This window comes from Danio rerio, chromosome 9 (assembly GCF_052040795.2).
Source record: "Danio rerio strain M-AB ecotype USA chromosome 9, GRCz13ab, whole genome shotgun sequence".
NCBI lineage: Eukaryota > Metazoa > Chordata > Actinopteri > Cypriniformes > Danionidae > Danio > Danio rerio.
The window spans coordinates 17,989,831-18,014,258 of record NC_141029.1 but is presented as its reverse complement, the minus strand read 5'-3'; the positions used below and the strand labels follow the sequence as shown (position 1 = coordinate 18,014,258).

General features: G+C 36.2%; 2 protein-coding genes across 13 annotated transcripts in view; one reads left to right on the top strand and one right to left on the bottom strand.

The window, feature by feature from the left end:
• Positions 1–431: 431 nt before the first annotated feature.
• On the bottom strand, positions 432–8,848 carry si:ch211-261p9.4. Its single transcript, XM_087267672.1, has 3 exons — positions 8,607–8,848; positions 8,267–8,442; positions 432–2,878 (listed from the first exon to the last, which is right to left on the bottom strand). The coding sequence occupies exons 1-3, from the start codon at positions 8,731–8,733 to the stop codon at positions 2,324–2,326; spliced, it is 858 nt and encodes a 285-aa protein (XP_087123798.1). The 5' UTR covers positions 8,734–8,848; the 3' UTR covers positions 432–2,323.
• Positions 8,849–11,822: 2,974 nt separating this feature from the next.
• The window catches only part of myo1b (myosin IB), a 118,261-nt gene continuing 105,655 nt past the window's right edge, over positions 11,823–24,428 (top strand). For all 12 annotated transcript variants that reach the window (XM_087267640.1, XM_087267636.1, XM_087267638.1 and 9 more), the window contains exon 1: positions 11,823–11,989. The gene's annotated coding sequence lies outside the window, so the exon portion shown is untranslated. The remainder of the gene's footprint in view (positions 11,990–24,428) is intronic.

Sequence of the window (24,428 nt, the reverse complement as noted above, 5' to 3'; positions counted from 1 at the left end):
TAGTACTGTACATGCTCACTAATCACCACTGAGAAGAACTTTTTTTAACTGCTTGGAAAACTAGAACTGTAAAAGAAATCCTTTTTAAACTTCAGAAAACTAAATTAAAAATTAAACTCATTCACGTTCTAATAAATCAGCCTGTACTTCATAGGAGGGAGTTTGTTTTGATCACAGTTGCTGCAGAGGGCAGCATTCCACAGAATAATGTAAGTGTGCTCAGATGTTATAGAGTGAGCAGAGGGCAGAAAATAAATGGTGATCATGTCTTTAGGTTCTGTCCTTCCCACATGAATAAACACGACACAATACACTGAAGCAATTTAGCTTGCCCCGTTTACCTTGCAGTTCTTATGAATGAAGGTCTCTCAGACTTATTTAATTAAGCAATTGATTTGTCTGGGCTGTCAAAGGATTAATAGATGGACTACTTTGTTCAAGAAGTATATTTATTCAATTTATGTATTTATTTTACTAAGGACACTGTCACCCACATCAATAAATATCGGTCCCTTTGAATATACTTTTCCATAGCATTCAAAAGCAATCATTTAGGAAATCACAATACAGTCAGGATGTGATTAATTTACCAGCAAATGATCAGCAATAAATTTTAAATTTTGCACTTTGGTACAAGAACAGCACTATAAAACATTGGGGTTGAATAAAACAAATTGATTTCTTTAAATAATTGCTTTGCCACTTGAATTTGACACAAATGATGGTGCAACTGTGCCCCCATGTGGATATTTCATAGATTTTTGTGGCAAAAAGTCCAACTGCTGTAACAATTTGATATAGATTGTGTTTAATGTCAAATTAACAGAGCTAATTGTTTTAAAAGTTAAAAGTTTAACTGTTTGTTTTATATTCACCTTATCATTTAAGCTCCATTGTATATTTTAACTTGTCACATTTTAGCAGAAAAAAAGCCAACACTATGAAACAGACTAAAAGATAAATGTCTAGAGAACCAATTTAATGATAATCATCCAATCTGATTATGCCTAAAAATGCTACAAACAAAATAATTTTTAAGCTTAAAAGCAATAATTTAAAAGTATCAATCAAAAGAAACAACTGACTTCCCAATTAAAAAGTTCATCGGTTACCATTAAAAAACATATTTGAGAGATTTACCAATAAGATGTTAACATGTCCTTTATAAGAAACACACTTCCCCATTGAAGACAATGATCCGCAGACGCCAGTGAACTGTATTTCTGAACCTGCACGTCATAACTGTGAGTTCGGCCAAACCACTTATTAAAAAAGAAAGAGGCTATAAAGACATAAGGCGGAGAGCTTGTTATTTTTCTTTCGGGGAGGTGAACAGGAAAAAGATCAATGATTGTGGTGGCGTCTTTTGCCACCACTATGGCACTCTGTGGCATTAAAAAACAGCTCAAGTAAAGATATTATCGAAGCGACAAGCTTTGAAGCAAATGCCAAAAATAATTTCCCATATATAACATTCCCCACTGAAACCACACATTGCTGTGGTACCAAACACCCCTCCCAGCTCAGCTCATATTCGCTTACATATTCCTCCAGAGAGAAGTGCAGCTACATCAACTGCCCAATTAGGGCCTGATGAGTCAAAAAACTCTCAAAGACCAAAAATGGTACCTTATTCCCATAAGAAGCGAAAAGTCTAAAACACTCCTTCTACAATAAAGCTACAGAGCTGATGGTCATGAGGCTTATATTATGAGAATTTAACACCACTTGTTTCTAAAACTGTTAAAATAATTGGGAGGTACATCAACCACATGTAATAAAAAACTAATAAGGATCTCAATATAATTAAGCTAAATCTGAATAAAATAAAATGGCAATCTTGTATCTTTAACATACAATCTAAAATAATTAAAGTTCAATTCTTTTAGTCCCCTCTACTAAATAAACATAAAATATTTTGTTTGGCCAAAAATAAAATGCCAACTTCCAGAAAAATAAAAAAATTATTATAATATTTCTGTAGAATAAAGAAACCTTTTTATTAATTAAGCTGAAGTTTGCTAGATGTTAAACTTATTGAAAGCTGTCTTTTAGGTCAACTAAAAATGTAAGATTTTAAAATCCTAACTATATTTATAACTAGATAAACGTTTTATAGACACACACAAACACATATATATATATATATATATATATATATATATATATATATATATATATATATATATATATATATATATATATATATATATATATATATATTTATATATCCCACAACAAAGCCCTTTTCATGGAACAGTAAATCATCCTTGTTTCTGAAAATCAAATCTTACATAATGGACTAATTGTAGATTTCTGACTCTTAATTGCAAAGACTCAGCAATTCTTTCATGTCATATGTGACAACTGGTAACTGTCTGTCTGCAACAGCACTTTGTGCTTCAATTTTTATTTTTACTAGCTTAATTTTCCAGAAATTATTGTCCATTGGTGAGCGAATGAGCCCAAACACTTGCTCAAAAATCCCAAGGCAGGTATTGTCACGGTGGATAGTCCCTGCTACGGCCACTAATACCAGTCCATGAGGGGAGGACATACACTTTAACCCATGACCTTCCAAGTTTGGACAGAATAATAGACGTTCTTCTTCTGCAAGAGCTTGAAGCCGCTTGCTGACAAGTTCTGCCCCACTGAACTCATCAACACGCTGCTCTCCGGTGCACAAGAGAAGCCGAAGGCTCACATTCTCCCAGAAATGTTGAGGTCCCCAGTCCTGCACCGGATGTCCTTGACTGGGGTTCTGAGAGTTCAAAAGGCAGAAGAACCACTGGCAAAACTGTTTTCCCAATGCTGCAAGGTCTGATAGACCATCTCCAACCTCATAGGAATTGTTTGTATTCCTCTCAGGCTTTGATATCTGGTTTAAAAAAAATGCAATGTCAAAAATATAACACAGAAAATGTACATTTTATAAATCAAAATCAACACAGGTGTGTCTGTGCATGTGTGTCTAGCCTACATACAGTTTAAGTCAAAATTATTAGCCTTCCTGTGAAATTTGTATTCTATTATAGATATTTCCTATGTGAAGCCTAAAAGACCATATATGTTTTCACAGTATTTCCTATAAGACTTTTTTTCTTTAGGTTATTTTAGCTTATTTTAGTTTGGCTGGAATGATTAAAACAATTTAAAGGTCTACAGTGTCTACAGAACAAACCACTGTTATCCAATAACTTGCCTAATTAACCTAACTTCCCTAGGTGACATAATAATCTAGCTTTAAATTGCACTTTAAGCTGAATACCAGTATCTTGCCAAATAAGTAAAAAATATCTTACCATGTTACCATGGCAAAGACAAAATAAATTAGTAATTAGAAATTAGTTATTACAACAATTATGTTTAAACATTTGGAAATCTCTCTGTTAAGCAACACTCTAGAAATATTTTTAAAAGAATTACAATTTCACAGGAGGATTACTAATATTTACTTCAACTGTATATAAAATGCAGATTACCAAATGTTAAAATTCATTTGACAATTAAAACATGCTTTTAAGAAATAACATTACCCAAGCCTATTGTCTTCAGAAAGTGAATAATATGCTAAAAAAGTTTTATTTTAGTGAATAACAGCCTGTTAGACAAGGTCAAATTAGATTGGTGTTTAAATGTGCTCTCCCATCAGACTGCAAAGGAGTTTCAATCATTGAAATGAAGATTGCAGCTTTACTATGATTATTTTATATATTTTTTCACTTTTAGAAAAAGTTGTAATGGTTAGTCACAGGATTATGCAGACATAAATTACTTCTGGTCGGGTTTTTGTCTGGTTTCTGCGTTTAATGGGCCTGCTCCATTTTAGCAGTAAAAACTTCTGAAATGATGTACAAATCTGATGATCTAAGACCCATTTATCAGCCTGTTTTTTTTTTTTTTTTTTTAAGTTTTCTAATATGTAGGTCTTTTTATGGCTTTTACGTTTATATATATATATATATATATATATATATATATATATATATATATATATATATATATATATTGTCAAAAATAAAGGGAACACTAAAACAACACAATATATCTTCAAGTCAAATCACATTTCTGTGAAATCAAACAGCCCACTTAGGAGGCAACACTGAATTTCACATGCAACAATCAATTTCACATGCTGATGGGCAAATGGAATAGACAACATTATTAACATCATTAAATTATAGGCAATTAGCAAGACACCCCCAATAAAAAAGTTGTTTTGCAGGTGGTGACCTCAGACTAGTGGTGGGCAGAGCTAGGGGTCATGAAACACTGAAACAGTCGATACAAATGTGTTGAAGCTTTAAAACCAGCCCCTACAGTGACGCCTAGTGGTCATTGTTTAATGTAAAACAGTTAAACAAGTTGAGAAAGTATACCCCACATTGTAGAGTACATAGCGTTAGCGTTTCAAGTGATTTAGTGAAGTGGTGAGAGTTCCTGATTAGCATGCAGACGTAATAAGTTTGAATTCAGAGTGATGCAGTTATGGACTTTAGTTTTTAAATGTTTTGTTTTTGTAAAGTGTTTTGTTTTAACATTGGTCTGACATCCGAACGAACACTTTGTGAATTAATATGTCTTGTTTTGGTCATAACAAATTACATTAATTAAATGCATCAAGTCATAATTTCAAACTCATGACATTTGCTGTACAGTTACTCTGTGCACAAGCACCGTCCACTAAGCTACAAAAGATTGAGTATTTTTCCACCCCAGTCAATCAAACACAGATTTGCAAGGTATCGAAATGCTTCTTAAATGATTAATGTTTTGAATTGCTTTAGTCATGTGACCAGGGGCCTCATGTATCAACGCTGCATATGCACAAAAATTTTGCATATGCCAGGTTTCATGCTTTACTAACGATGAAATTAACGTGAGAATGTGAGTTGGTCTACGCCAACTTTATGTCTGGCGTACGTGTATTTCTTGTGTGCATTTGTTTTTGTTTTTTTTCATTGGTGACTCCTAGAGGCAATTATGTTAAATTGCACAATACATAAGTACTGCACCAACACATGAAAAACTTAAACTTAAAATTTAAATTGATAAAATGGGTTAATTGACACATTTTATTTTACCAATTATTTTATTTAGAACATATAAAAGCATTTGCAAATGTATAATAATATGTAATATTGTGGCAAGGTGGCATTGGTCAACCCATGATTCATACTTCTTGGTGAGCGATGTATTTAGAATATAATTCCACTATATTAGTTATTATTTTATTTCATTTTATTGAGCATAATTATTATCAGGAGACTGCGGTTATCCATTAAAGACGTGGCTGTTAACCCCCCTCAACAAACCACAAAACTGACCAAGAGCGCAGATACAATGATGCCCATTCTCACACTCGGCCAGTTGAAGAGCTGCACTGCAAAAAAAATGCATTTCTTACTTAGATTTTTTGTCTTGTTTCTAGTCCAAATATCTAAAAACTCTTAAATTAAGCAGAATTTTCTAGTCATGCAAAACATACTGTCTTGTTTTAAGATATAATATGCCAAAATTAAGTGACTTTTTCCTTAAAACAAGTTAAATAATTTGCCAATGGGGTAAGCAAAATAAGCTTATGTCAAAAGGAAAAACAAGATTAAAACAAGGTTTTGCGCTCATGCACGGGCACTCAATTTCACGTTAAATCGGATGTACAAAAATAATATGCGTGGGATTTCGCGTACGCAGTGTTTCATACGCATCGATGGATTTGCTCTTCAGTGTTTAGACTCTTAACCCACTTTGAACTTAACCCACACTGAACTGAACTAAACTGAATTTAAACTCTGAAAACTGGATCGACACAGTATTAATTTACTGTATTGTTCTATGTTAAGCTGCTTTGACAAAATCTACATTGTAAAATCGCTGTAGAATGTAAAGGAGGCAATAGGAGAGCAACAACCCAGCAGCAAGACTACTACCTATGTCTTTGTTCAAGGAGGAAAAAGAGGATCACTGCCAGAGTCCCGCAAAATGACCTCCAGCAGGCCATAAATGTGCATGTGTCTGCTTTAACAGTCATAAACAGACTTTGTGAGGCTGATATAAGGCCCAACGTCCACAGGTTGTGGTTACACTCCAAAGTTATGCAGGACATTTGGCATTTGTCAGAAAATACCAAGATTGGCAAATTCGCCACTTACGCCCTGTCCTCTTCAAAGATAAAAGCAGGTTCACACTGACCACATGTGACTGGCGAGTGAGTCTTGAGACGCTGGGAAGAATGTTCTGCTGCCGTCACTGTCCTCCAGACTGACTGATTTGGCAGTGGGTCAGTAACGGTGTACGGTAGCATTTCTTAGGAGGGCTGAACAGACCCCTTGTGAGATCATAACCCAGTGCGGTTGGCTTTGGGTTCTTCCTAATGCAAGACAATGCTAGACCTCATGTGGCTGAAGTGTGTCAGCAGTTCCTGCAAGACGAAGACATTAAAGCAATGGACTGGTACACCCATTCCCCAGATCTGAAACCAATTGAGCACATATGGGATATCACGTCTCGATTCATCCACCAACGCCACAACGCACCACAGACTTGGCAAGAGTTGGCAAGATGTTTTATTCCAGGTCTGGGAGGAGTTCCCCCAGAAGTCCATTCCCCTACCTCACCAGTAGCATGCCCAGGCACTAAAAGGGAGGTCATACAGGCACATGGAGGCCACTAAAACTACTAAGCCTTAGTTTAACTTGTAGGACAAAACATTAAAATTGAATCAGCTTGTAATCTGTTTTTCCACTTCAGTTTTAAATGCGACACCAAATTCAGACCCCCATGGGTTAATAAATTTGACTTCCGTTGATAACTGTAGTCAGTACATTCAAATATGTACAGAACAAAGTATTTATTATATTCCAAAGTATATTCCATTTATTCAGATCTAGGATGGGTTATTTTAGTGTTCCCTTTATGTTTTAGCAGTGTGTGTTTGCTTGTGTTTGCTTGTGTGTGCGTGTGTGTGTGTGTATATATATATATATATATATATATATATATATATATATATATATATATATATATGGGGTTGGACAATGAAACTGAAACACTGGACAAAAGACCTTTTTACAATGACGTCAACTTTCCGTAACGCTGTGTATTAGTAGCTCCGTTTTACATTTTAACTGAAAATATTAACATTGCATGTTGTGATTTAAGACTATTACATTATTGTTCATGAGTTCAAATGTTTCTCTTTCAATACTGAACTGCTTTCTGAGTTTAAATATAATTATGTTTAAGTTATTAAGAATGGGAGTACAGTATTTTTTATTAAGTATATTTTTGCAAAGTTTTCACTTGTAGATTTAGTTTATTTCTACAATAATTTTACTTTGACAAACTCGCCAAGTACATACAAAATTCATTTGCAGTACAGACAGCAACACAAAGCAATATGGTCCATTTAAAGTTATTTTCTTCATTCTGGAGGACCATGTGCATCCAATGGTTGAAACATTGTATTCATAAGGCAGTGTCATGTATCGGAATAATAATGGAACAATATACCAAGTAAGGCATGAGATTGAACATCTCCCATTACCTGCAGTCACCAGATATAAATATTATTGAGCCACTTTGGGGTGTTTTTAAAAGAGTGAGTCTGGAAACGTTTTTCGCCCCCACATAATGACCTGGCCACTATTCTGCAAGAAGGATGGCTCAACATCCCTCTGGCTACTGTGCAGGACTTGTGTCATTCCTAGGATGGATTGTTGCTGTAGAGGCCACAAAAGAAGGCCCTAGTCTATGCTAATGAATTATTGTGGTCTAAAACCAGACGTTTCAGTTTCATTGTTTCCAATCCCTGTATGTATGTATGTATATATATTTTATTTATTTATTTATTGGTTAATTGATTAATTGACTGACTGAGTCTTAAGCCTGTTAGTTACTAAAACGATAAATCACTTTTATTAATGTGTAGGTTTTGAAAAATCATGAAAGTGACTGAAAACACTTTTACAGTTTTAATTAAACTGATTAAATGTTAGTTATTTGGTTACATTTTAATAAATAAATTTCATTATTTAATGTTAAATAAGTTGCTTGCTACACTGAATAATGCTCCATTAAAAACCGTAACTGGGCTATGTAAATATCTAGCTATTCAGCACCAATTTTATATTTGTGGAATAAAATTCTTAAGCTATAGTAAAATCAAATAAACAAATAATACAATCACATAAAGAATAATAATTGCATACGGCAGTTAAATCATCTTAAGATGTTCTTTAGAAATAGATATTAAAATGATACCTACCTCACCAGAAGACCAAAACTCAATGGTCTTCCTGATCAACTGATGTTTCTCTGTATTAGGGGCCATGACAACTCCTTCATTGGCAAGATACTTAAAAATGACATCACGATGCATTTTCTTTCTCTTGAGGAGCTCCTCCGCATCTTGTGAGTACGCTATTATAGCTTCAATGGCCTCTGTTGATCAATAAATAGACAAATACACATCTCATGACAACTTTTATTATACCCTGACATAATACAGAAGTCAAACTTAAAATACCGTTTCTAACAATCACAAACCCCCGGTGTTTACAGATCAGTTTGGAAAATGAATAATATTAGCCTCACTATCGTCCTACCTTCGGAGCTCTCTACAGCAATCAATCGGTTTGTTACTGTATCTTTCAACGCGAACAAGTCGTCCAGGGGTAATAAGGCTATCAGTTTTCTACATTCAATCTGCTCTTTTGTTGACAACTTTGACATACTTGCACCATGATTTGCACAAGTTACGAATCTTACATGAACGAGATTAAACTAGCGTTATGTAAAAGTAGAACAAGAAGTTGCTTCCGATATTGGAGCTCACTACAGCGCCCTCATAGGCACGGATATTGGTGGTACGTCATATTTTGTACCAAAATAAAAGTTCAAATGAATTGCGAATTTTAAGAAAAAAGTGAATGAATTATTTATTTATTTATTTATTTATTTATTTATTTATTTATTTATTTTAGTTTTACTAATTCATAGATACCTGTCTATGGATACCTATAACCTGTGCATACAAATAGTTGGCTATATTTTTGCGTTTATTTTGGGGATAAAAAGCAGTCAACATATTTGAGAGGTTTCCGCACTCACTAATTAATTTAATTCTAAGCTCTAATTTACAAAAACTGGGATAATGTATTTTAAATATTTATGTAAAGCATTCAAAAGAGAACACTGAACCCTGCTCTTGGGCATTATAAGATTCAGAACAAGTGTAAGACAAACTTCATTTATTATTGTACTCAGTAGGACAATTGTTAAGAGGTTGATGTTCCAAATGTAGAAAACTGAGTTAGTGCCATAAAAGCTCTGAAAAAATTATTGTATATTTGCTCTTATTTAGGCTTTTTCACTTGTAACTGAAGATGATCAATCTACCACAGGCACAAATCACAGTACTACAGTTGTTTTTAAGTTAATTCTGCGCTTCTATAACTGGCTGGTTCGGATCAGCCTACAAATCGTACATTAGAAGGCTGATAATGTATACATACTTGTTGCTGTGGAGTATGCTAATATCTATGTGAGCTTTAATGTTTACTGATATTAAACTGTTGTCTAAAATTCCACAGGATGGTTATTTATTCATTTAATAACAGGATAACTTTAAGACTATATTGTCTTTATATGTACTCATTCCTTTTCTGTTCTGCTTTATTTGTGTTGTTTGTGAAGCATTCATTCATTTGTTTTCTTTTTGGCTTAGTCCCTTTATTAATCTGGGGTCACCACAGGGAATGAACCGCCAACTTATCCAGCATGTTTTTGTGTAGAGGATGCCATTCCAGCCACAACCCATCTCTGGGAAACATCCATACACACTCAATCACACTCACACACTACGGACAATTTAGCCTACCCAATTCACCTGCACCACATGTCTTTGAACTGTGGGGGAAACCGGAGCACCTGGAGGAAACCCACGCGAACACAGAGATAACATGCAAACTCCACACAGAAATGCCAACTGACCCAGCCGAGGCACGAACCAGCAACCTTCTTGCTGTGAGGCGACAGCACTACTTACTGCTCCACTGCGTCGCTGCAAAGAAAAAGTTAATTAATTCATTCATTCATTTTCTTATCGGCTTAGTCCCTTTATTAATCCGGGGTCGCCACAGTGGAATGAACTGCCAACTTATCCAGCATATGTTTTATGCAGCAAATGCCCATCACTGGGGAAACACACACACACACACACACACATACACTACAAATAATTTAGCTTACCCAATTCATCAAAAGCGCATGTCTTTGGACTGTGGAGGAAACCGGAGCACGAGAAGAACATGCAAACTCCACACAGAAATGCCAACTGACCTAACCAAGGCTCGAACCAGCCATCTTCTTGCTGTGAGGTGATTGTGCTACCACTATGCCACTGTGGCTTCCTAAAAAAGTCATTCATTCTTTTTGGCTTAGTCCCTTTATTAATCTGGGGTTGCCACAGTGGAATGAACCACCAACTTATCCAGCACATGATTTATGCAGCGGATGCCCTTCCAGCTACAACTGATCTCTGGGAAACATCCATACACACTCATTCACACTCGTTCTCTACGGACAATTTAGCCTAACCAATTCACCTATACCACATGTCTTTGGGGAAACTGGAGCACCCTGAGGAAACCCTTGCAAATGCGGGGAGAACATGCAAACTCCATACAGGAGTGCCGAGGCTCGAACCAGTGACCTTCTTGCTGTGAGGTGACAGCACTACCTGCTGCGCTAACGCGTCGCCCTCCTTAACTAATATGTTTTATCAATAAATAAATATATGTAGATATGTTTTTCTTTTTCAAAACAGTTTAACAAAGGTATTTGTAGTATTACAAATGTAATCAACACAGAAATAATAAAATTGCATGCTGCGTTTTCAGGGTTAATGTTTTTTCATGCAATCATTTAGTTTGTTTGGTTTTATCTTTAGATTTTATTCAATTTAGATCACAGACAAAAAAGTATTTTAATAAATAATAACATATGGTGTGTCTGAACCAAGAGATTCTTTCTTTTTTTATCTGATCAATTTCTTTTGTGTTGTGAATAACCTAAAAATCTTTTGACAGTTTGAAACCTTTTATTCAGGTTTGGCAACAATAGTTTAAATATGTCCTCTATCTTTTCTGCAAATATATATTGCTGTCTCCATGTTTAATGAGAACTGTTTCTGACTTACTAAATTTCAAAAGATTGTTTTCTTGATTATTTTCTCAATTCTATTTCTGCTTAGCTCATTTTTACTGTAAATTTTATAAGCATTTTTTGTTTACTTTTTAAACTATTTGTATCCTATTTGAATGACTACAAGAGGAAATTGTGTGACCACTGATTTAGAGATATAAAAGTTATTATTCAATTTATTGTTGACTATTAGGATGGTAGAAAAAAGAGACACTAAGATGTTTGTATAAATTAAACATTTTAAGCTTGCGTTTTTGAGGGTTAGACAAATAGGCATATCAGTTTTTTTTTTCAACATACTTTTTGTCACATAGGTAGCCTACATAAAAATTTTACTTGAATTGTATATCAATCTTTGACATTCTAAAATAAGAAAACAAAAAAAGGCCAATGAATTTAACCAGAACTTATACCTGTACAGAGTGCATTTCAATAGAATCTCCTAATTCAATGTGGGTAATGCAATTTAAAACATTAACGCACGATGGCACTATTACAACTATATTTGTGGTCACAGAGTTGAGGCAGTTAGTTTGAAGGGACTGGACACGATGGGCGTTTTTCTGGGATAAGGTGATTATCGCTGTGGGACTGTAGTCACCACTCCCCATGTGCATGGAGCAGTAGTCAGTCTCGCTGTACGGTAGACGCGTCCCCACACTGCTCACGGGACGCACAGAGACAAAAGCGCCTAGTAGGGGATACCCGAACCACTCTCCCAATTGATCTAGATCGGTTTGCCCTCGGAAGTGGATTAAAAAGGACATTTTATTCAACGGCTGAGGCAAGTTTTGATTTCATTCATTTAATAGTTGAATCTTCTTTCCGGGTGAATGTTTGGGCTGCCAATTCGCCAATGGAGGGAAATCACAGTGCAGAAAACTTTTGTTTTGTTATGCATTTGGTTAACATTATTTTATTTACTTATAACAATGTGACTGGGAGTGTGAATTCTTTTTTATTTCAACGCGAACTTTCTCCCGGCAAATAACTGTATTGTTGCACAAAGGATGCGGGCGCATAAACGCAAATCGCGTACGGATGAAATGCCTTAACTTCGAATCAAAGCACAAGAAAACATATTTTAACCTATGTGTAAAGTTTGAAGTATCTGGAGTAACTTGGTGTGTAAATGGAAGGACTTGCGTCTCGATTTATAAGACTTTTCATGATTAGAACAATTGCCAAGCAACATAAACCAGAAACTTAAATGATGAAGCGTAGTCAGCAGCACAGTATTTGCATGCATGGTGGATGTAGCAGTACGCACACTTGGGCGTCTTATAGGTGTTAAAATTAAGCGGTAGAGACAAAGGAGCATCAAGTCTGCTAATTTGAGCTGGATCTAGCCCCAGCGTACTTAAGCCACTTTTCCACATTGCTCCCATGAAGTTGTCTGTGTCTTTAGGGCAAACGTCACCATTAGTATGGCTTCACTGCTATATGTTAGAAGTGTTAGAGCTGCAGTTGCTGACAATGTGCATATAAGTGTAGTGTCGTTTTTGTGACGCTGTACAACGTTAATGTTTTTTCCATTAAAAGGGTTAGGTTTGGGATAAGTGTATACGTTAACAAAAACACAACACTTTACTGTGAGTTTAGGGTTATGGTAGGTGTCGACATTAATAGCACAACTTTGATGTTGGGGTAAGTGTACATATTAATAAAACACAATAGGTTAAACAACCAAACAAAATACCTCATCACAACCCACATTGAAAAATGTTATGGGTAATAATTGGTCTAATATATAAATAAAATTAAACATCAATTAAAAAAAAAAAAAAAAAAATATATATATATATATATATATATATATATATATATATATATATATATATATATATATATCATGCCTTGTTAATAAATATTGTACATAGGCAAATAAATCATGTTGACATATTTGGCTCATTCTTGAATTTACATCCGGTCCAGTAGGTGGCGATAATGGTCCTAATGAGTTAGTTGCCATTGAACAAAAAAAAAGAAGACAACTGATCCATCATTGACCATACTGTTAGTCCCTGGCTGTTTCTCAATATGCGTTCTTTAGCGGTCTTGCATTCTCGTGTTCTCGTGCAACGTCATCCTCAGCTGCCTAAGTTCAGTTCCAATACTCACGGCTGCAAGTACGGAGGACGTGTGAAATTTCCCGGATGTGATCTTGATATCGAGAACGCACTGATGCGGACTTGAGCACCGAACTCGCTCTGGAAGTCCCAGAAGTCATTGCAACTGGAGGTGGGAAGCGCAGTATTTTATTTATATTTATTATTAAAGTTCGGAGATATCACTTATATACCTCAGGAGTTTCCCTAAATGAAACGGTGAAAGTAAACATTACATGAATATCTTAATAAAGGAATAAACACATTAAGGGTGTTTGTTTGATGAAATTCGTATTAATATTTGTTTTATTTATACTGTGCAGAGTATATTTATAATGTTTTTATGCAAAGTATATATTTTATATATATATATATATATTATGTATATATATTATGTATATATTTTGAAGAGGGGGGAAACAATAAATTGTTGTATGAGTGCTGTAATGTTTAAATAATTTCCATTTAAAACGCGTGAAGGTCACATGACCATCAGGAAGAACGCAGCACCCCATTTCTCAAAGGACGCATTCTCTGCCCTCGCGGTCTCCTGAGTTCGTTCTTCCGAGGACACCTGGCAAGACCGGTCTCCACAAGAATGCAAGTCCGTTCTCTGCGTTCTTGGAATTGAGAAACAGCCCCTGCCTAGGTTGTGTGGCAGGAATTGTGTGTCCTGAAATGTGTGGGTTTTAGGTCTGCTATATCTTGACAGCTAGTGACGAAGTATTATTCATCCTCTCTCAGTCTGTAAATCTCTATTCACTTACTATGACACACTAATATTTTAAGTTTACTCATTCATCTGCATGCGAAATTAACTTCACAACAGACAAAATTGCTTCAGTTCATTGTAAATATAGGCTGACATGGATTTTGTTGAGAGGTTATCTGTGCTGTATCTGCAGAGGATGGCTGATAAATGGCGTGGACTTGGGATGCACTCATACTATGCTATCCGAACCATGCATGGGCTCATTTTTCGGTTCATTTGACAAGTGTGAGTGCTCCGAATCAGGCCCAGACACGTGGTTCAGTGGCCCCGAGCATGATTTGGTTGGGCTTTGGCACGGTTTGCTTGTAGTGTGAGTTTACCTTCAGCAAACCTCCTAATACATTTAGCACAATGGCATTTATGGTAATTTATTATGAGCATCAAAAGTTTTTCGACAAAATATTTGACTGCATGTCAATGCATCCTAAACGACTAAAACAATATAATTAAAGCAAACTCCACTGTGTTGAGCGAGAGCACTTCTCTTCCTGTTTAACTGAACAGTCGCATCATTGATGACCCAAGCATGCTCCGGTTTGGAGGCGAAATGCTGTGTAAGTGCAGGCTGTCATGGGAGAGGAGGGGGGATAATCGTTTTCGGCACAGTTCAAGGCAACTGTACCTTGTGTGAGTACGCCCTCAGTGTCTGTGTCCATCAGATCATTCAGACGCGCGCCCAGCTTGGTAAGTTTCACATTAAGATACATGGATAAACATTAAAGGGCCATGTCACCCCCCACTTTCGGTTAAAGTCTACTTTAGAATTTTTTCAAAAGATGCATGATTAATGGCCTCTGAGCTCCGCGAGCATCGGGCAGGAGTGGGCGTGGCCAGCAGGGGAGAAGGGGAGCGAACAACTGTTCATGTCAGTTAACTCACAAATTGAGACAAACCGTGATGAGACGCATGAGTTTATAGTTTACAAAGTTAAAATGCAAAGAAATAAACAGTAATTTAATGCCCTGCTACATTTGTTATTCGTAATTTCATGTACAGACAACCACAATTTATATCATTATAAAGATAATCGTGTTTATATAAACACTATAAATGAGGACTTCTCCCTCAATCCCCGGGTCTCATCTAAATGCAGACTCAGTGGAGCAGGTCTCCTGACCTGTCTATTTTAACCATTAGTCCTGCTGGTAATCGGAGGATTTAGGCATACACAGCAGCACGGCGATGTGTCTGAATGTGAATAAACTCCTGATACAAGACAACATCCGCTATTCTCCAATTCTCGTGCTGCTCTCCCGACAAAAATGCTTGCATCACACACACACAGCTTTGCTGTATGATTGGCCCTGATAGGATCGCCGGGAAAAACATGCAACAAACCCCGTGGATCATGGAAACGAACACATACGAGCCTTCATAAACGGCTACTGCGTGCCACGGGTCCGTGTCTCACAGCTTGAGCTTGGCACTGTCTGGCAGGTCTGCGTCTGCCTTGCCTTCAGAAAGCACGTGCTGTCATGCTCTCATGAATAATTAAGCAGCCGGCTCTTCTCATAGGATAAGAAAACTCCGCTTTGAATAATAATGAGAAACCTGACGCGTCATCATTGCACTTGCGGTACTTCGCTACGTCGCTGATTTTGATCCCTCCCCAAAAATCATTTTAAACCCGGAAGCTGAAATTAGCTGACAAAAGCTCAAAATTATCCAGTTTTCCCCACAATTAAAGCTGACAGGTGCTAACATTGTCTTAACTGATGCTCAACACACACAAATCTGTTAATATATAAAAAAAAGTTATCCAGGGTGTCCTGAACCTTTAAGAGCAATACACTAGATGCTGCTACCTTTAGGAGTTAATTATGTGTGATTTAAATACCATAAAGTTTCTATGAAGGGACCAGAATATCATTGGGACTTTTCGGACGTCGGTCTGTAAACAGAATTATAGGAAGAGTTAACAAATACTCAAAATGCATGGGATCCAACCTTGATGTCCACTGAGGATGTAGGCTACACTCAATAGCATACTTTTCCACCATGTAGTGGGAAAAAAAGTGATGTATGTGTATACATAGTCTAACAATTATACTGTTCTCATCACTTTCATTCACTTGTTACTTTTTGATGCATTTGTCAAAAGTTCAAGTAAAATTAAGTGCTTTTAAATAACAAAAATAGTATTAGTTAAGGTTATAAAAACCATACGAAAAAAAGTTTTATTGTTACATTTATTTAAGTTAGTATTGGTAATGTTTTATAGGTTTTTTTTAATGTTTATTATTTATTTTTCATTTTTACAAGTAATTGTTGGTGACCATCAATTAACAATAATGCAGACAAAATTGTATTATGCATCAAAAAATCATGGCAACGCCATAATAATAGCCTTGCAACTCAATAGCCTTGAGTTGTGAGCATTGGAAAATAATTGTAGGTAGTGATGGGTTAAATGATTAGCTGGAGAGAAAAAATTGTATTCACACAGAAAAAGTAAAATCATATTTGTTATTGTTAAATTAAATATTTAAAATAAATATTGCTGCCAAAAGAACCTACACTCTCAGTGAACTGGATTTATGGTCTATGAAAACTGCTCATGGCTAACAGTGGGGAAAAAAAAACGGTCATATTAGGTTTGCGGTAATGCATTTAATCAGCGTAATGTCGGTGACTATCTTCTTTAACTTGCAACTTTAACAGTCCCAAGATTCAGTATGATTTTTCTATAAATCATTCTTATCTGTTGTTATTAAACAAGTAGTTCACAAATACATTTCTGTGGCAGTAACCTTGTGGAAATGACAAGTACTGTATGTCATGCACTTTCTTTGCTCAACACACCTCTTGTTTAAGTCTACCCACTGAACGCCTACAAGTAGAGCACTCTTATCTGGAAAGGTGCTTTGCAAACCATGATGAACAGATGTAAAGGCTGAAGAGAGTTGTTGACTTTTTAAGAGAGCTGGGTCTAACAGTCTTTAAAACATGAGTCACAAAACAACAAAGCATATTTTTTGAGATGTTGACAGTCATATATGTGTCCCATGCTGCTAAAACACTATTAAGACACATATTTCACAAAAAAAGTTATTTTGAGCAAATTCGTTCTTCCGGTTTGAAACAAAATTTGAAGCTGCATCACGGCGATAAAATCGTTGCGCGTAATCTAGTGTGGAGAGTGGATGTCTGTACCAGTGAGTACATTGCAACGTCTCTGAGTGTGCATTAGGGCTGCAACTAACTATTATTTTAATAATCGATTAATCTGTCGATTTATTTATTTATTTTTTTGATTAATTGATTAATCAGATAAAAAAAGAAAAGCATTTATATTCAACCCTTTATTCAAAAAGGCTCATCCCTGAACTGTTATAATAATAATAATAATAATAATAATAATAATAATAATAAAATAAAAAACTAACTAGTTTTGTAATGTTTTCAATCCAAATATCTAAATGTTTTTAATGAAGATACATACTTGACTCATGAAATAGCTTAAGAAATCACTTAACTTCAAAATTAAGTGATTGTTATCTTAAAACAAGCAAAATTATTTGCCAATGGGGTAAGAAAAATTATCTTAATAAGATATAATCTGTCATCAACTACCTGATATTCCAATTCATATAAATGTGTAAGTGATCGTGATCTATGACGCGAGATGGACGTCTCCATGTTTACTTGCGGCCACTAGCTCATTCATAAAAAGCAGAACATGCAGGATTCAGCAGGTACATTCATAAGTTACTATCAAAATACATGCTAGTGAGTTGGTGGTAAACTAAGAGAAGCGTAGATTTACCTTTATAGTTACTTTCACTATTTGTAATGTGTATCTGATGAATAAAACACATGGACAATTTATATTCAAATGGATTGTTAGACTTCCTTGTGTGTTTTACAAACTCTAAATGTCTTGTTTTACTAGTACTTGTGTGTATTTACATATCTAAAACATAAGTGAAGTATTGGGCGATTAAAACGCTGCATAATTTTGATAATATGACACGTTTTTCAGCGGAGTTAAGTTGGTTTTGTTTTCGAAAAGATAAAATGGAAAAAAATAAAAAGAAGCACTTTTCCGATGGTCCCTTACTGAGAGCTGAGCTCAGCGCAAGCTCTCTCTGGCTCAGCGCATATTGCAACTGCTTAAACGGAGCAGTGCTCGTAATATCGAGCGAAAAAATAAAAAAGACAGCTGTGAAACCTAACCTGCTTTGTCTTTTTGTTGAAAACACAGTTTAGATCTTTTTAGGGTAAGAGGTTTTTGAGTTATTGCTGTCTATCAATAACTTAACCCCGCCGCCTTTCTCTGGCTCAGTGCCAGACACAAACACCAGCACCAGGGACTTTATGGTTCTCACTTCAAAACGTAACAAAAGTAGGATTCTGTAGTGATTCATCCGCATCATCCCTGTCTTCTTGAGGCACTGAACTCTGTATCAGTGCGCGAGAGACAGAGAGAGGCCTTGTTCAGTCCGCTCCGCACTAAGCTAAAGTGTTCTTTTTTTTTTTTTTTTTTTTTTTTTAAATCATGCGTCTGTCTCCGTGTCGCGCGACACAACGAATCGATAATTAAATTAGTTGCAACTTTTAGTAATCGATTTAATCAATTCATTGTTGCAGCCCTAGTGTGCATAATTAATTCATGAGAAAGACTTTGAACCAATGAAAACTTTGAACCAAAGGTTTGAACCAATTTGCGCGCTCTATCGTGAGTGGGGTGCAATTTCATTAATATGCATGATAGCTTTAAAGACTTTTTTTTTTTTACCTGTTACGGTGTTAAGACGGCAGACAGACTCCACGTTGTGTTGCCAAAACAAGTGGTAGAACAATAATTTTTTTGGAAACATGGGTCGTCAGTGTTTTGTTTATAAATGTGCTGCAACTAAGGTTTTGTTTTCATTTCCCGCTATGAGAGCACAGCTGGACTCGTGTGTGGACTACAGTGCACGTGACAAATATGTTTGTAAGGAACATTTTTTTACTCAAGCTTTTCGCATCTGGAAATTGCTTAATGAAATCTAGATTTGCCGCTCGTCTCTTTTTAAAAAAGACACGGCTCCAGTGCCGATCAGTGGTCTTTGTTTGTTAATTCCGATGGCAAAGTTAGTTTATCTTCAGCAGCACTCTTTCAGTTTTTAAAGACATACCTTAGTCAAAATGTTTTAGTTAATACATTTACAGTACATTAAAGTCACTACAATATTATGAACTGAAATATCTGCTGTAAATGCTGATCTCCAAGTGTAAACGTGTAAACACCTTAAACTATTACCTTCGTGTAGAATTTTCACTGCATTTTGTGACAGGATAATCTATACACACACGGCTTTCTGACGATACCTACAGAGTGCATTTTATGCCTAGTTCAGACTGCGTGATTGTAGCCCCGATTTTGGCTCGCCGACAGGTTTTAAGAAATCGCCGACAAATGCCTGAAATCACAGGCAAATCGGTGCTCGTGCACCGGAGTGACAACCACACAGTATGAACTATTAAAGAAGCGATCTGAGAGAATCACCGATGAGTCGCCGATGCCTGCGAGATATTTGGCATGCTAAATATCTGGAGCTGTCAGCGATTCAAATCATGCCGTGTGAAATGAGTTTTGACTGAAAATAACATCAGCGATTGCCTACAGCCAATGAGAGAACAGCATTCACTTCTGTGTGCCTGTGTGTATACCTGCTGCAGGCCAGCGGGAGGCTGGGGGAGAAGTTAAAAGCGCTCTTTTTAGGTTTATTTGGACCCACAAAATGGAGGAAAAACTAGTGGAGGTTTGACAGGACTCAGGAGCAACCGTGTCTTTTTGACGTGTTATAAAGAAAGAAATTAGGTTATTATCAACGTTGAGGAGAAATTGCTAATTCCCTTTAAACCCAGGTGAGCAAATATGTACATTTTCTACCCCATTAAAGGCTTCTTTCTCATTATGTAGTTAATAACAAAAGATATACTACATGTTTTTGGCTGTAAGACGTAGTTTGGACGAAGTTGTCGGCGATTCTTCCTATAGTAAAGTCATGCAATGTGAAAGTCCATGTCGCCGATCCATCTTGCAGTGTAAACCAAGCAGCGACGAAACGCTAGCCCAGAAAGTCATGCAGTGTGAAATCATCTGTGACACGACTACTTTGAAAATCATGCAGTCTGAACTCGGCATAAGTTATCGAGAAATGCAGAGGTTTTTTTTCTCCCATTCACCGTGCGGTATCAAACATTCCATTAAGGCCTCGTTTACACTAATGCGTTTACGTTTTAAAACGCATAAGTTTTGCTACGGTTACGACATCCATCCACACTAGGCCAGAGTTTTCGAGCGCTGAAAACAAAGCGCTTTGTAAAAGCTGAAGAGGCCGTTTTCATTCTAAAATGCTGCTTCTCTGTCTCAGTGTGGTTTGGGGAAAATGGAGACATCTGAAATGGAGGCGGGGCTGCAGACATTCGCCTATGTGATTGGGGCTTTTCCTCAATATTAAGTAGCCTAACGTTACACTAGGGCTGCTCGATTTTGGGAAAAATCATAATCATGATTATTTTGGTCATAATTGTAAACACGATTATTCAAAACAATTATCAGTTGAAGTCAAAATTATTCGTCCTTCTGTGAATTTATTTTTATATATAAATATTTCCCAATTGATGTTTAACAGAGGTTTTTTTTTTTTTTTACAATATTTCCTATAATATTTTTTTTCTTCTGGAGAAAGGCTCATTTTTTTTTGTTTCAGCAAGAATAAAAGCAGGTTTGAATATTTTGAAACCTGTTTTAATAGCTCGATATTATTAGCCCCTTTAAGCAATATATATGTTTGATTGTCTGCAGAAGAAACTACTGTTATACAATGACTTGTCTATATACCCTTATTAAGCCTTTGAATGTCACTGTAGGCTGAATATCTTGAAAAACATCTAGTAAAATATAATGTACTGTCATCATAGCAAAGATAAAAGAAATCAGTTATTAGAAATGAGTTATTAAATCTGTTATGTTTAAACTGTGCTTTAAGCATCTTCACTGTATTTTTGATTTTATTATTGATTAATAATAAAAACAGTAGGCAGCAGCAGGAATACCGCACGCTGTCACTTTGAGTAGTGCAGCTCTGATATGGTTTTTCTTTCTCGTGTCTTTTGATTCTCAACTTGTTTGTTTATTACACAAATGAGGGTTAATATGAATAATCACTAAACACCGCGCTCTGACACAAATGTGCATGTATTTGACCATTAAAGTGCTCACATTAAGATCACGTTAGATGCGTGTATGGGCTCTGCTGTCCGAGGCTAAGCACGGTGCGCGCGCAAACACACACACACGCTACCTGTCCGAGGCTAAGCGCGGCGCAAACACACACACAACAGCATGTGCTCTTTTGCGCTTTTAAAAATATGAATGATGCGCATCCTGTGCTGCAAGTTACATTACAGCACATGCTTTTAGTCATTTTCACGTGGATCTGAGCTTTGCAGAGGCAAAGAGTTTTCACACATGTACAACTGGAAAGGGGGCGGTATGTGATGGAATAATCGTTTATCTCGATTAATGGTTTTTCATAATCATTAAAAGCCAAAATTGAAATCGGATTTTCGATTAATTGCACAGCCCTAAGTTACACACAGTTCAGTCTCGCATCCTCTCCTTGTAAGTTCAGACTTCACAAGTTTGATATGGAAAACAAACTCACGAGGACATGTCCAGTAAATCTTCAAAGGGAACAGTGCACTTTATAACCTCATTCGCATCATCCTGGCTACGTTGTTTTACTTTCTCAATGAAAACATGATTTAAGGAACTGCCTATTTTCATTTTGATATTAACAACTTAACAGACAGCAGAAATGTTAAGCTTCGTGCTGCATATATGAGCGTCATCTTTACTTTATGGATATTTATAACAAAACGGAGCCTATAACATAACTGCCTCCTTTCATTTTCAGTGAAAATGTGAAACACACCCTCTCTTTGCTAAATATCAGTTTTAATGATCAATAATGGCCATTTTAAAAGTATAATGTACAATAAGTTTATACATTTATAGGAAATAAAAGCAAGCAAACAGTCAATATACAGAATGTAACGTTACGTAATTACATTAATTATTTACCTGAGAGCAAGTAATAGATTCAAAAGACCAAAGTCGGGGAATATGTCGTTAGATAAAGAAAACAAGATGAATGAACTAAAATGTTTAACAAATATAGTGAGATTTGATCCAGCGGGAGATGCTTGATGAGCAGTCTGAGCACAGCTCTCATCTGGGTAGATATGCTGCAGCGCATGCCAGAGTGTTTGTGTGTGTGGTCACATGATGTGCATTTTCAGTGTTTTGGTGTGGACGGAGAGCTGTTTAGAAACGTTGGGTGAAACGCTAGTGTGGACATGGATCGTTTTCATTCTAAAATGCCGTTTTAAAACTAAAATGCACTAGTGTAAATGGGGCCTAAAACTAGACTCTTTCAGCAGTTCCTCGCATCCAATATCTCGTTTGTCATGGGGGCATGCATGAAATGTTCCTGAAATGTTCACTTGTGCCTGCACAAAGTCCTTGTGCTTATTACAACTTTTTAATTACAACTCAAAAATGTACCATAATGTATAAAGTTATGTACATACAATTTTGAAATGAAAAGAAATAGTTTGGACCTTTAGCATGTACTGGGGCGGTGTGCAAGTGTGATGCTGTGTTCACACCAGACGTGTAACGTGCGTCAAGCGTGAGTGATTTACATGTTTAGTCAATGCAAACGCGCGAATAGACATCCTGCTGCGCGATAAACGCTATTGACGCAAATTGCGCGAATGGAGCGATATGCACGAATTGAGCGTTTGATGCGCTTTCTGCGATTTTGCTCAAGTTCGAAAGTTTGAACTTCAGCAGACATTCGCGCTGCGTTAACCAATCAGGAGCTTGCTCTTGTGAGGGTGTGATTGTGACGTACACCTGTCCTTGGTGTCCCGGGGGAAATCCTCCAGCCGACACCGACAAAAAGTTCATCAAACTGGGCTGGGCTCAGTCAGAAGCACCGCTGAAAGCCACATTCATGTAGGTTAAGTTTCTGGAGAAGTTTATGAGCTTGCAGAGCTGGATGCACCTCCGAAAGAATCTAGTGGATTCAGACACGGCCCTAAAAGTATTGATGCTGTTTTTCAGCTTTCATAAAGCACACAAAGTTATTTTCTCAATAAAATCCATGTTAGCCATTTAGCTATGAAGCTAGAGTCACCGGGCAGACAGAAGCCCTGCCCATCACGTGAATCCGCGTCTGTTCTGAAGTGAATTTGACGCGCGAATTAAGCGGATTTGACGTGCGAATGAAGCGAGTTTAAACAACTATTTGATTATCATTTTTTTTTTTTATTGCACATCTGCGTGCAAATGCATTGCTTCTAAACTCATGTTGATCACACACCATATGTAGGCTAGTCTATGAAGCTTACTATGAGAAAGACAAAGATGGCTAACGTGGATGAGACAAAAGGAATCGTCGAAGTAAACAGGACTGGTGCTACCCTGTTGTCTACACCGAGTAATAAGATTAGGGATGCACAATATTCGTCAAAACAAAAATAAGAATATTTTGCTGTAGCATTATTGTCTTCATCGTACACAAAATGGTTTCAATTCACAATCTTACAGTCACAGGCCTTAAAACAAAGCAAACAAGCAAATTAAAAATATATATCTCTCTATTAGTTTACTCTATTAAGGTTAAACTTCCACTCTATTAAAGTTAAACTTTGTAATGACTCCACAATGTCTAACAGTCATGTATGTTATTTTTGTCAACATTACAATGTACAACTAAAACTAAAACAGTTAAATACTTTATGAATGCTTTATTTTGAATTTGTGAAACTACAACAGGTAGTAGTAAAGGATACTTTTTACTTGAGTACATGTTTAAGGCCTTGCTTTACTTTAACTTGAGTATATAATTGAAGTGATTACTTGAAGTGAGTTTCTGTACTTCTATTTGAGTAAAGAATTTGTGTATTTTGCCATCTCTGCCTAGATGATATTTAAACTAACTTGTGATCACAAAACATTGACAGATCTTCAATTATCAGTAGTTTTAAGAGAACTAAAGGGAAACATCGCAGTCTTATGAGTATGACTATAATCCTTCCTTTGCTCTATCACTAAATATAGACTAAATGTAACGTAGGATGCAGTTAATGGAGGATGAAATTTATTTAAAGCACCTTTGTTGCCTTATGGTTGCTGCAGTTAAAATTGTTTGTTGCAAGGAATAGTAGTTTGGTTTTCATGTGATGCTTGCTTAAATCTGTTGTGGTAGTTGCATTTTAGTAAGTTGTTGATTGCGAATATCAAAGACATTGAATGGTATTATATCTTTATATGTTTATTT

What these genes read in the sequence shown, in the direction of transcription:
- si:ch211-261p9.4 (XM_087267672.1), bottom strand. Translation starts at nt 8,733, where the DNA reads ATGTCAAAGTTGTCAACAAAAGAGCAGATTGAATGTAGAAAACTGATA. An exon ending in TGCTGTAGAGAGCTCCGAAG is followed by an intron (nt 8,443 to 8,606) that starts GTAGGACGATAG and finishes ATTGATCAACAG; the next exon opens with AGGCCATTGAAGCTATAATA. An exon ending in AGTTTTGGTCTTCTGGTGAG is followed by an intron (nt 2,879 to 8,266) that starts GTAGGTATCATT and finishes TTTTTAAACCAG; the next exon opens with ATATCAAAGCCTGAGAGGAA.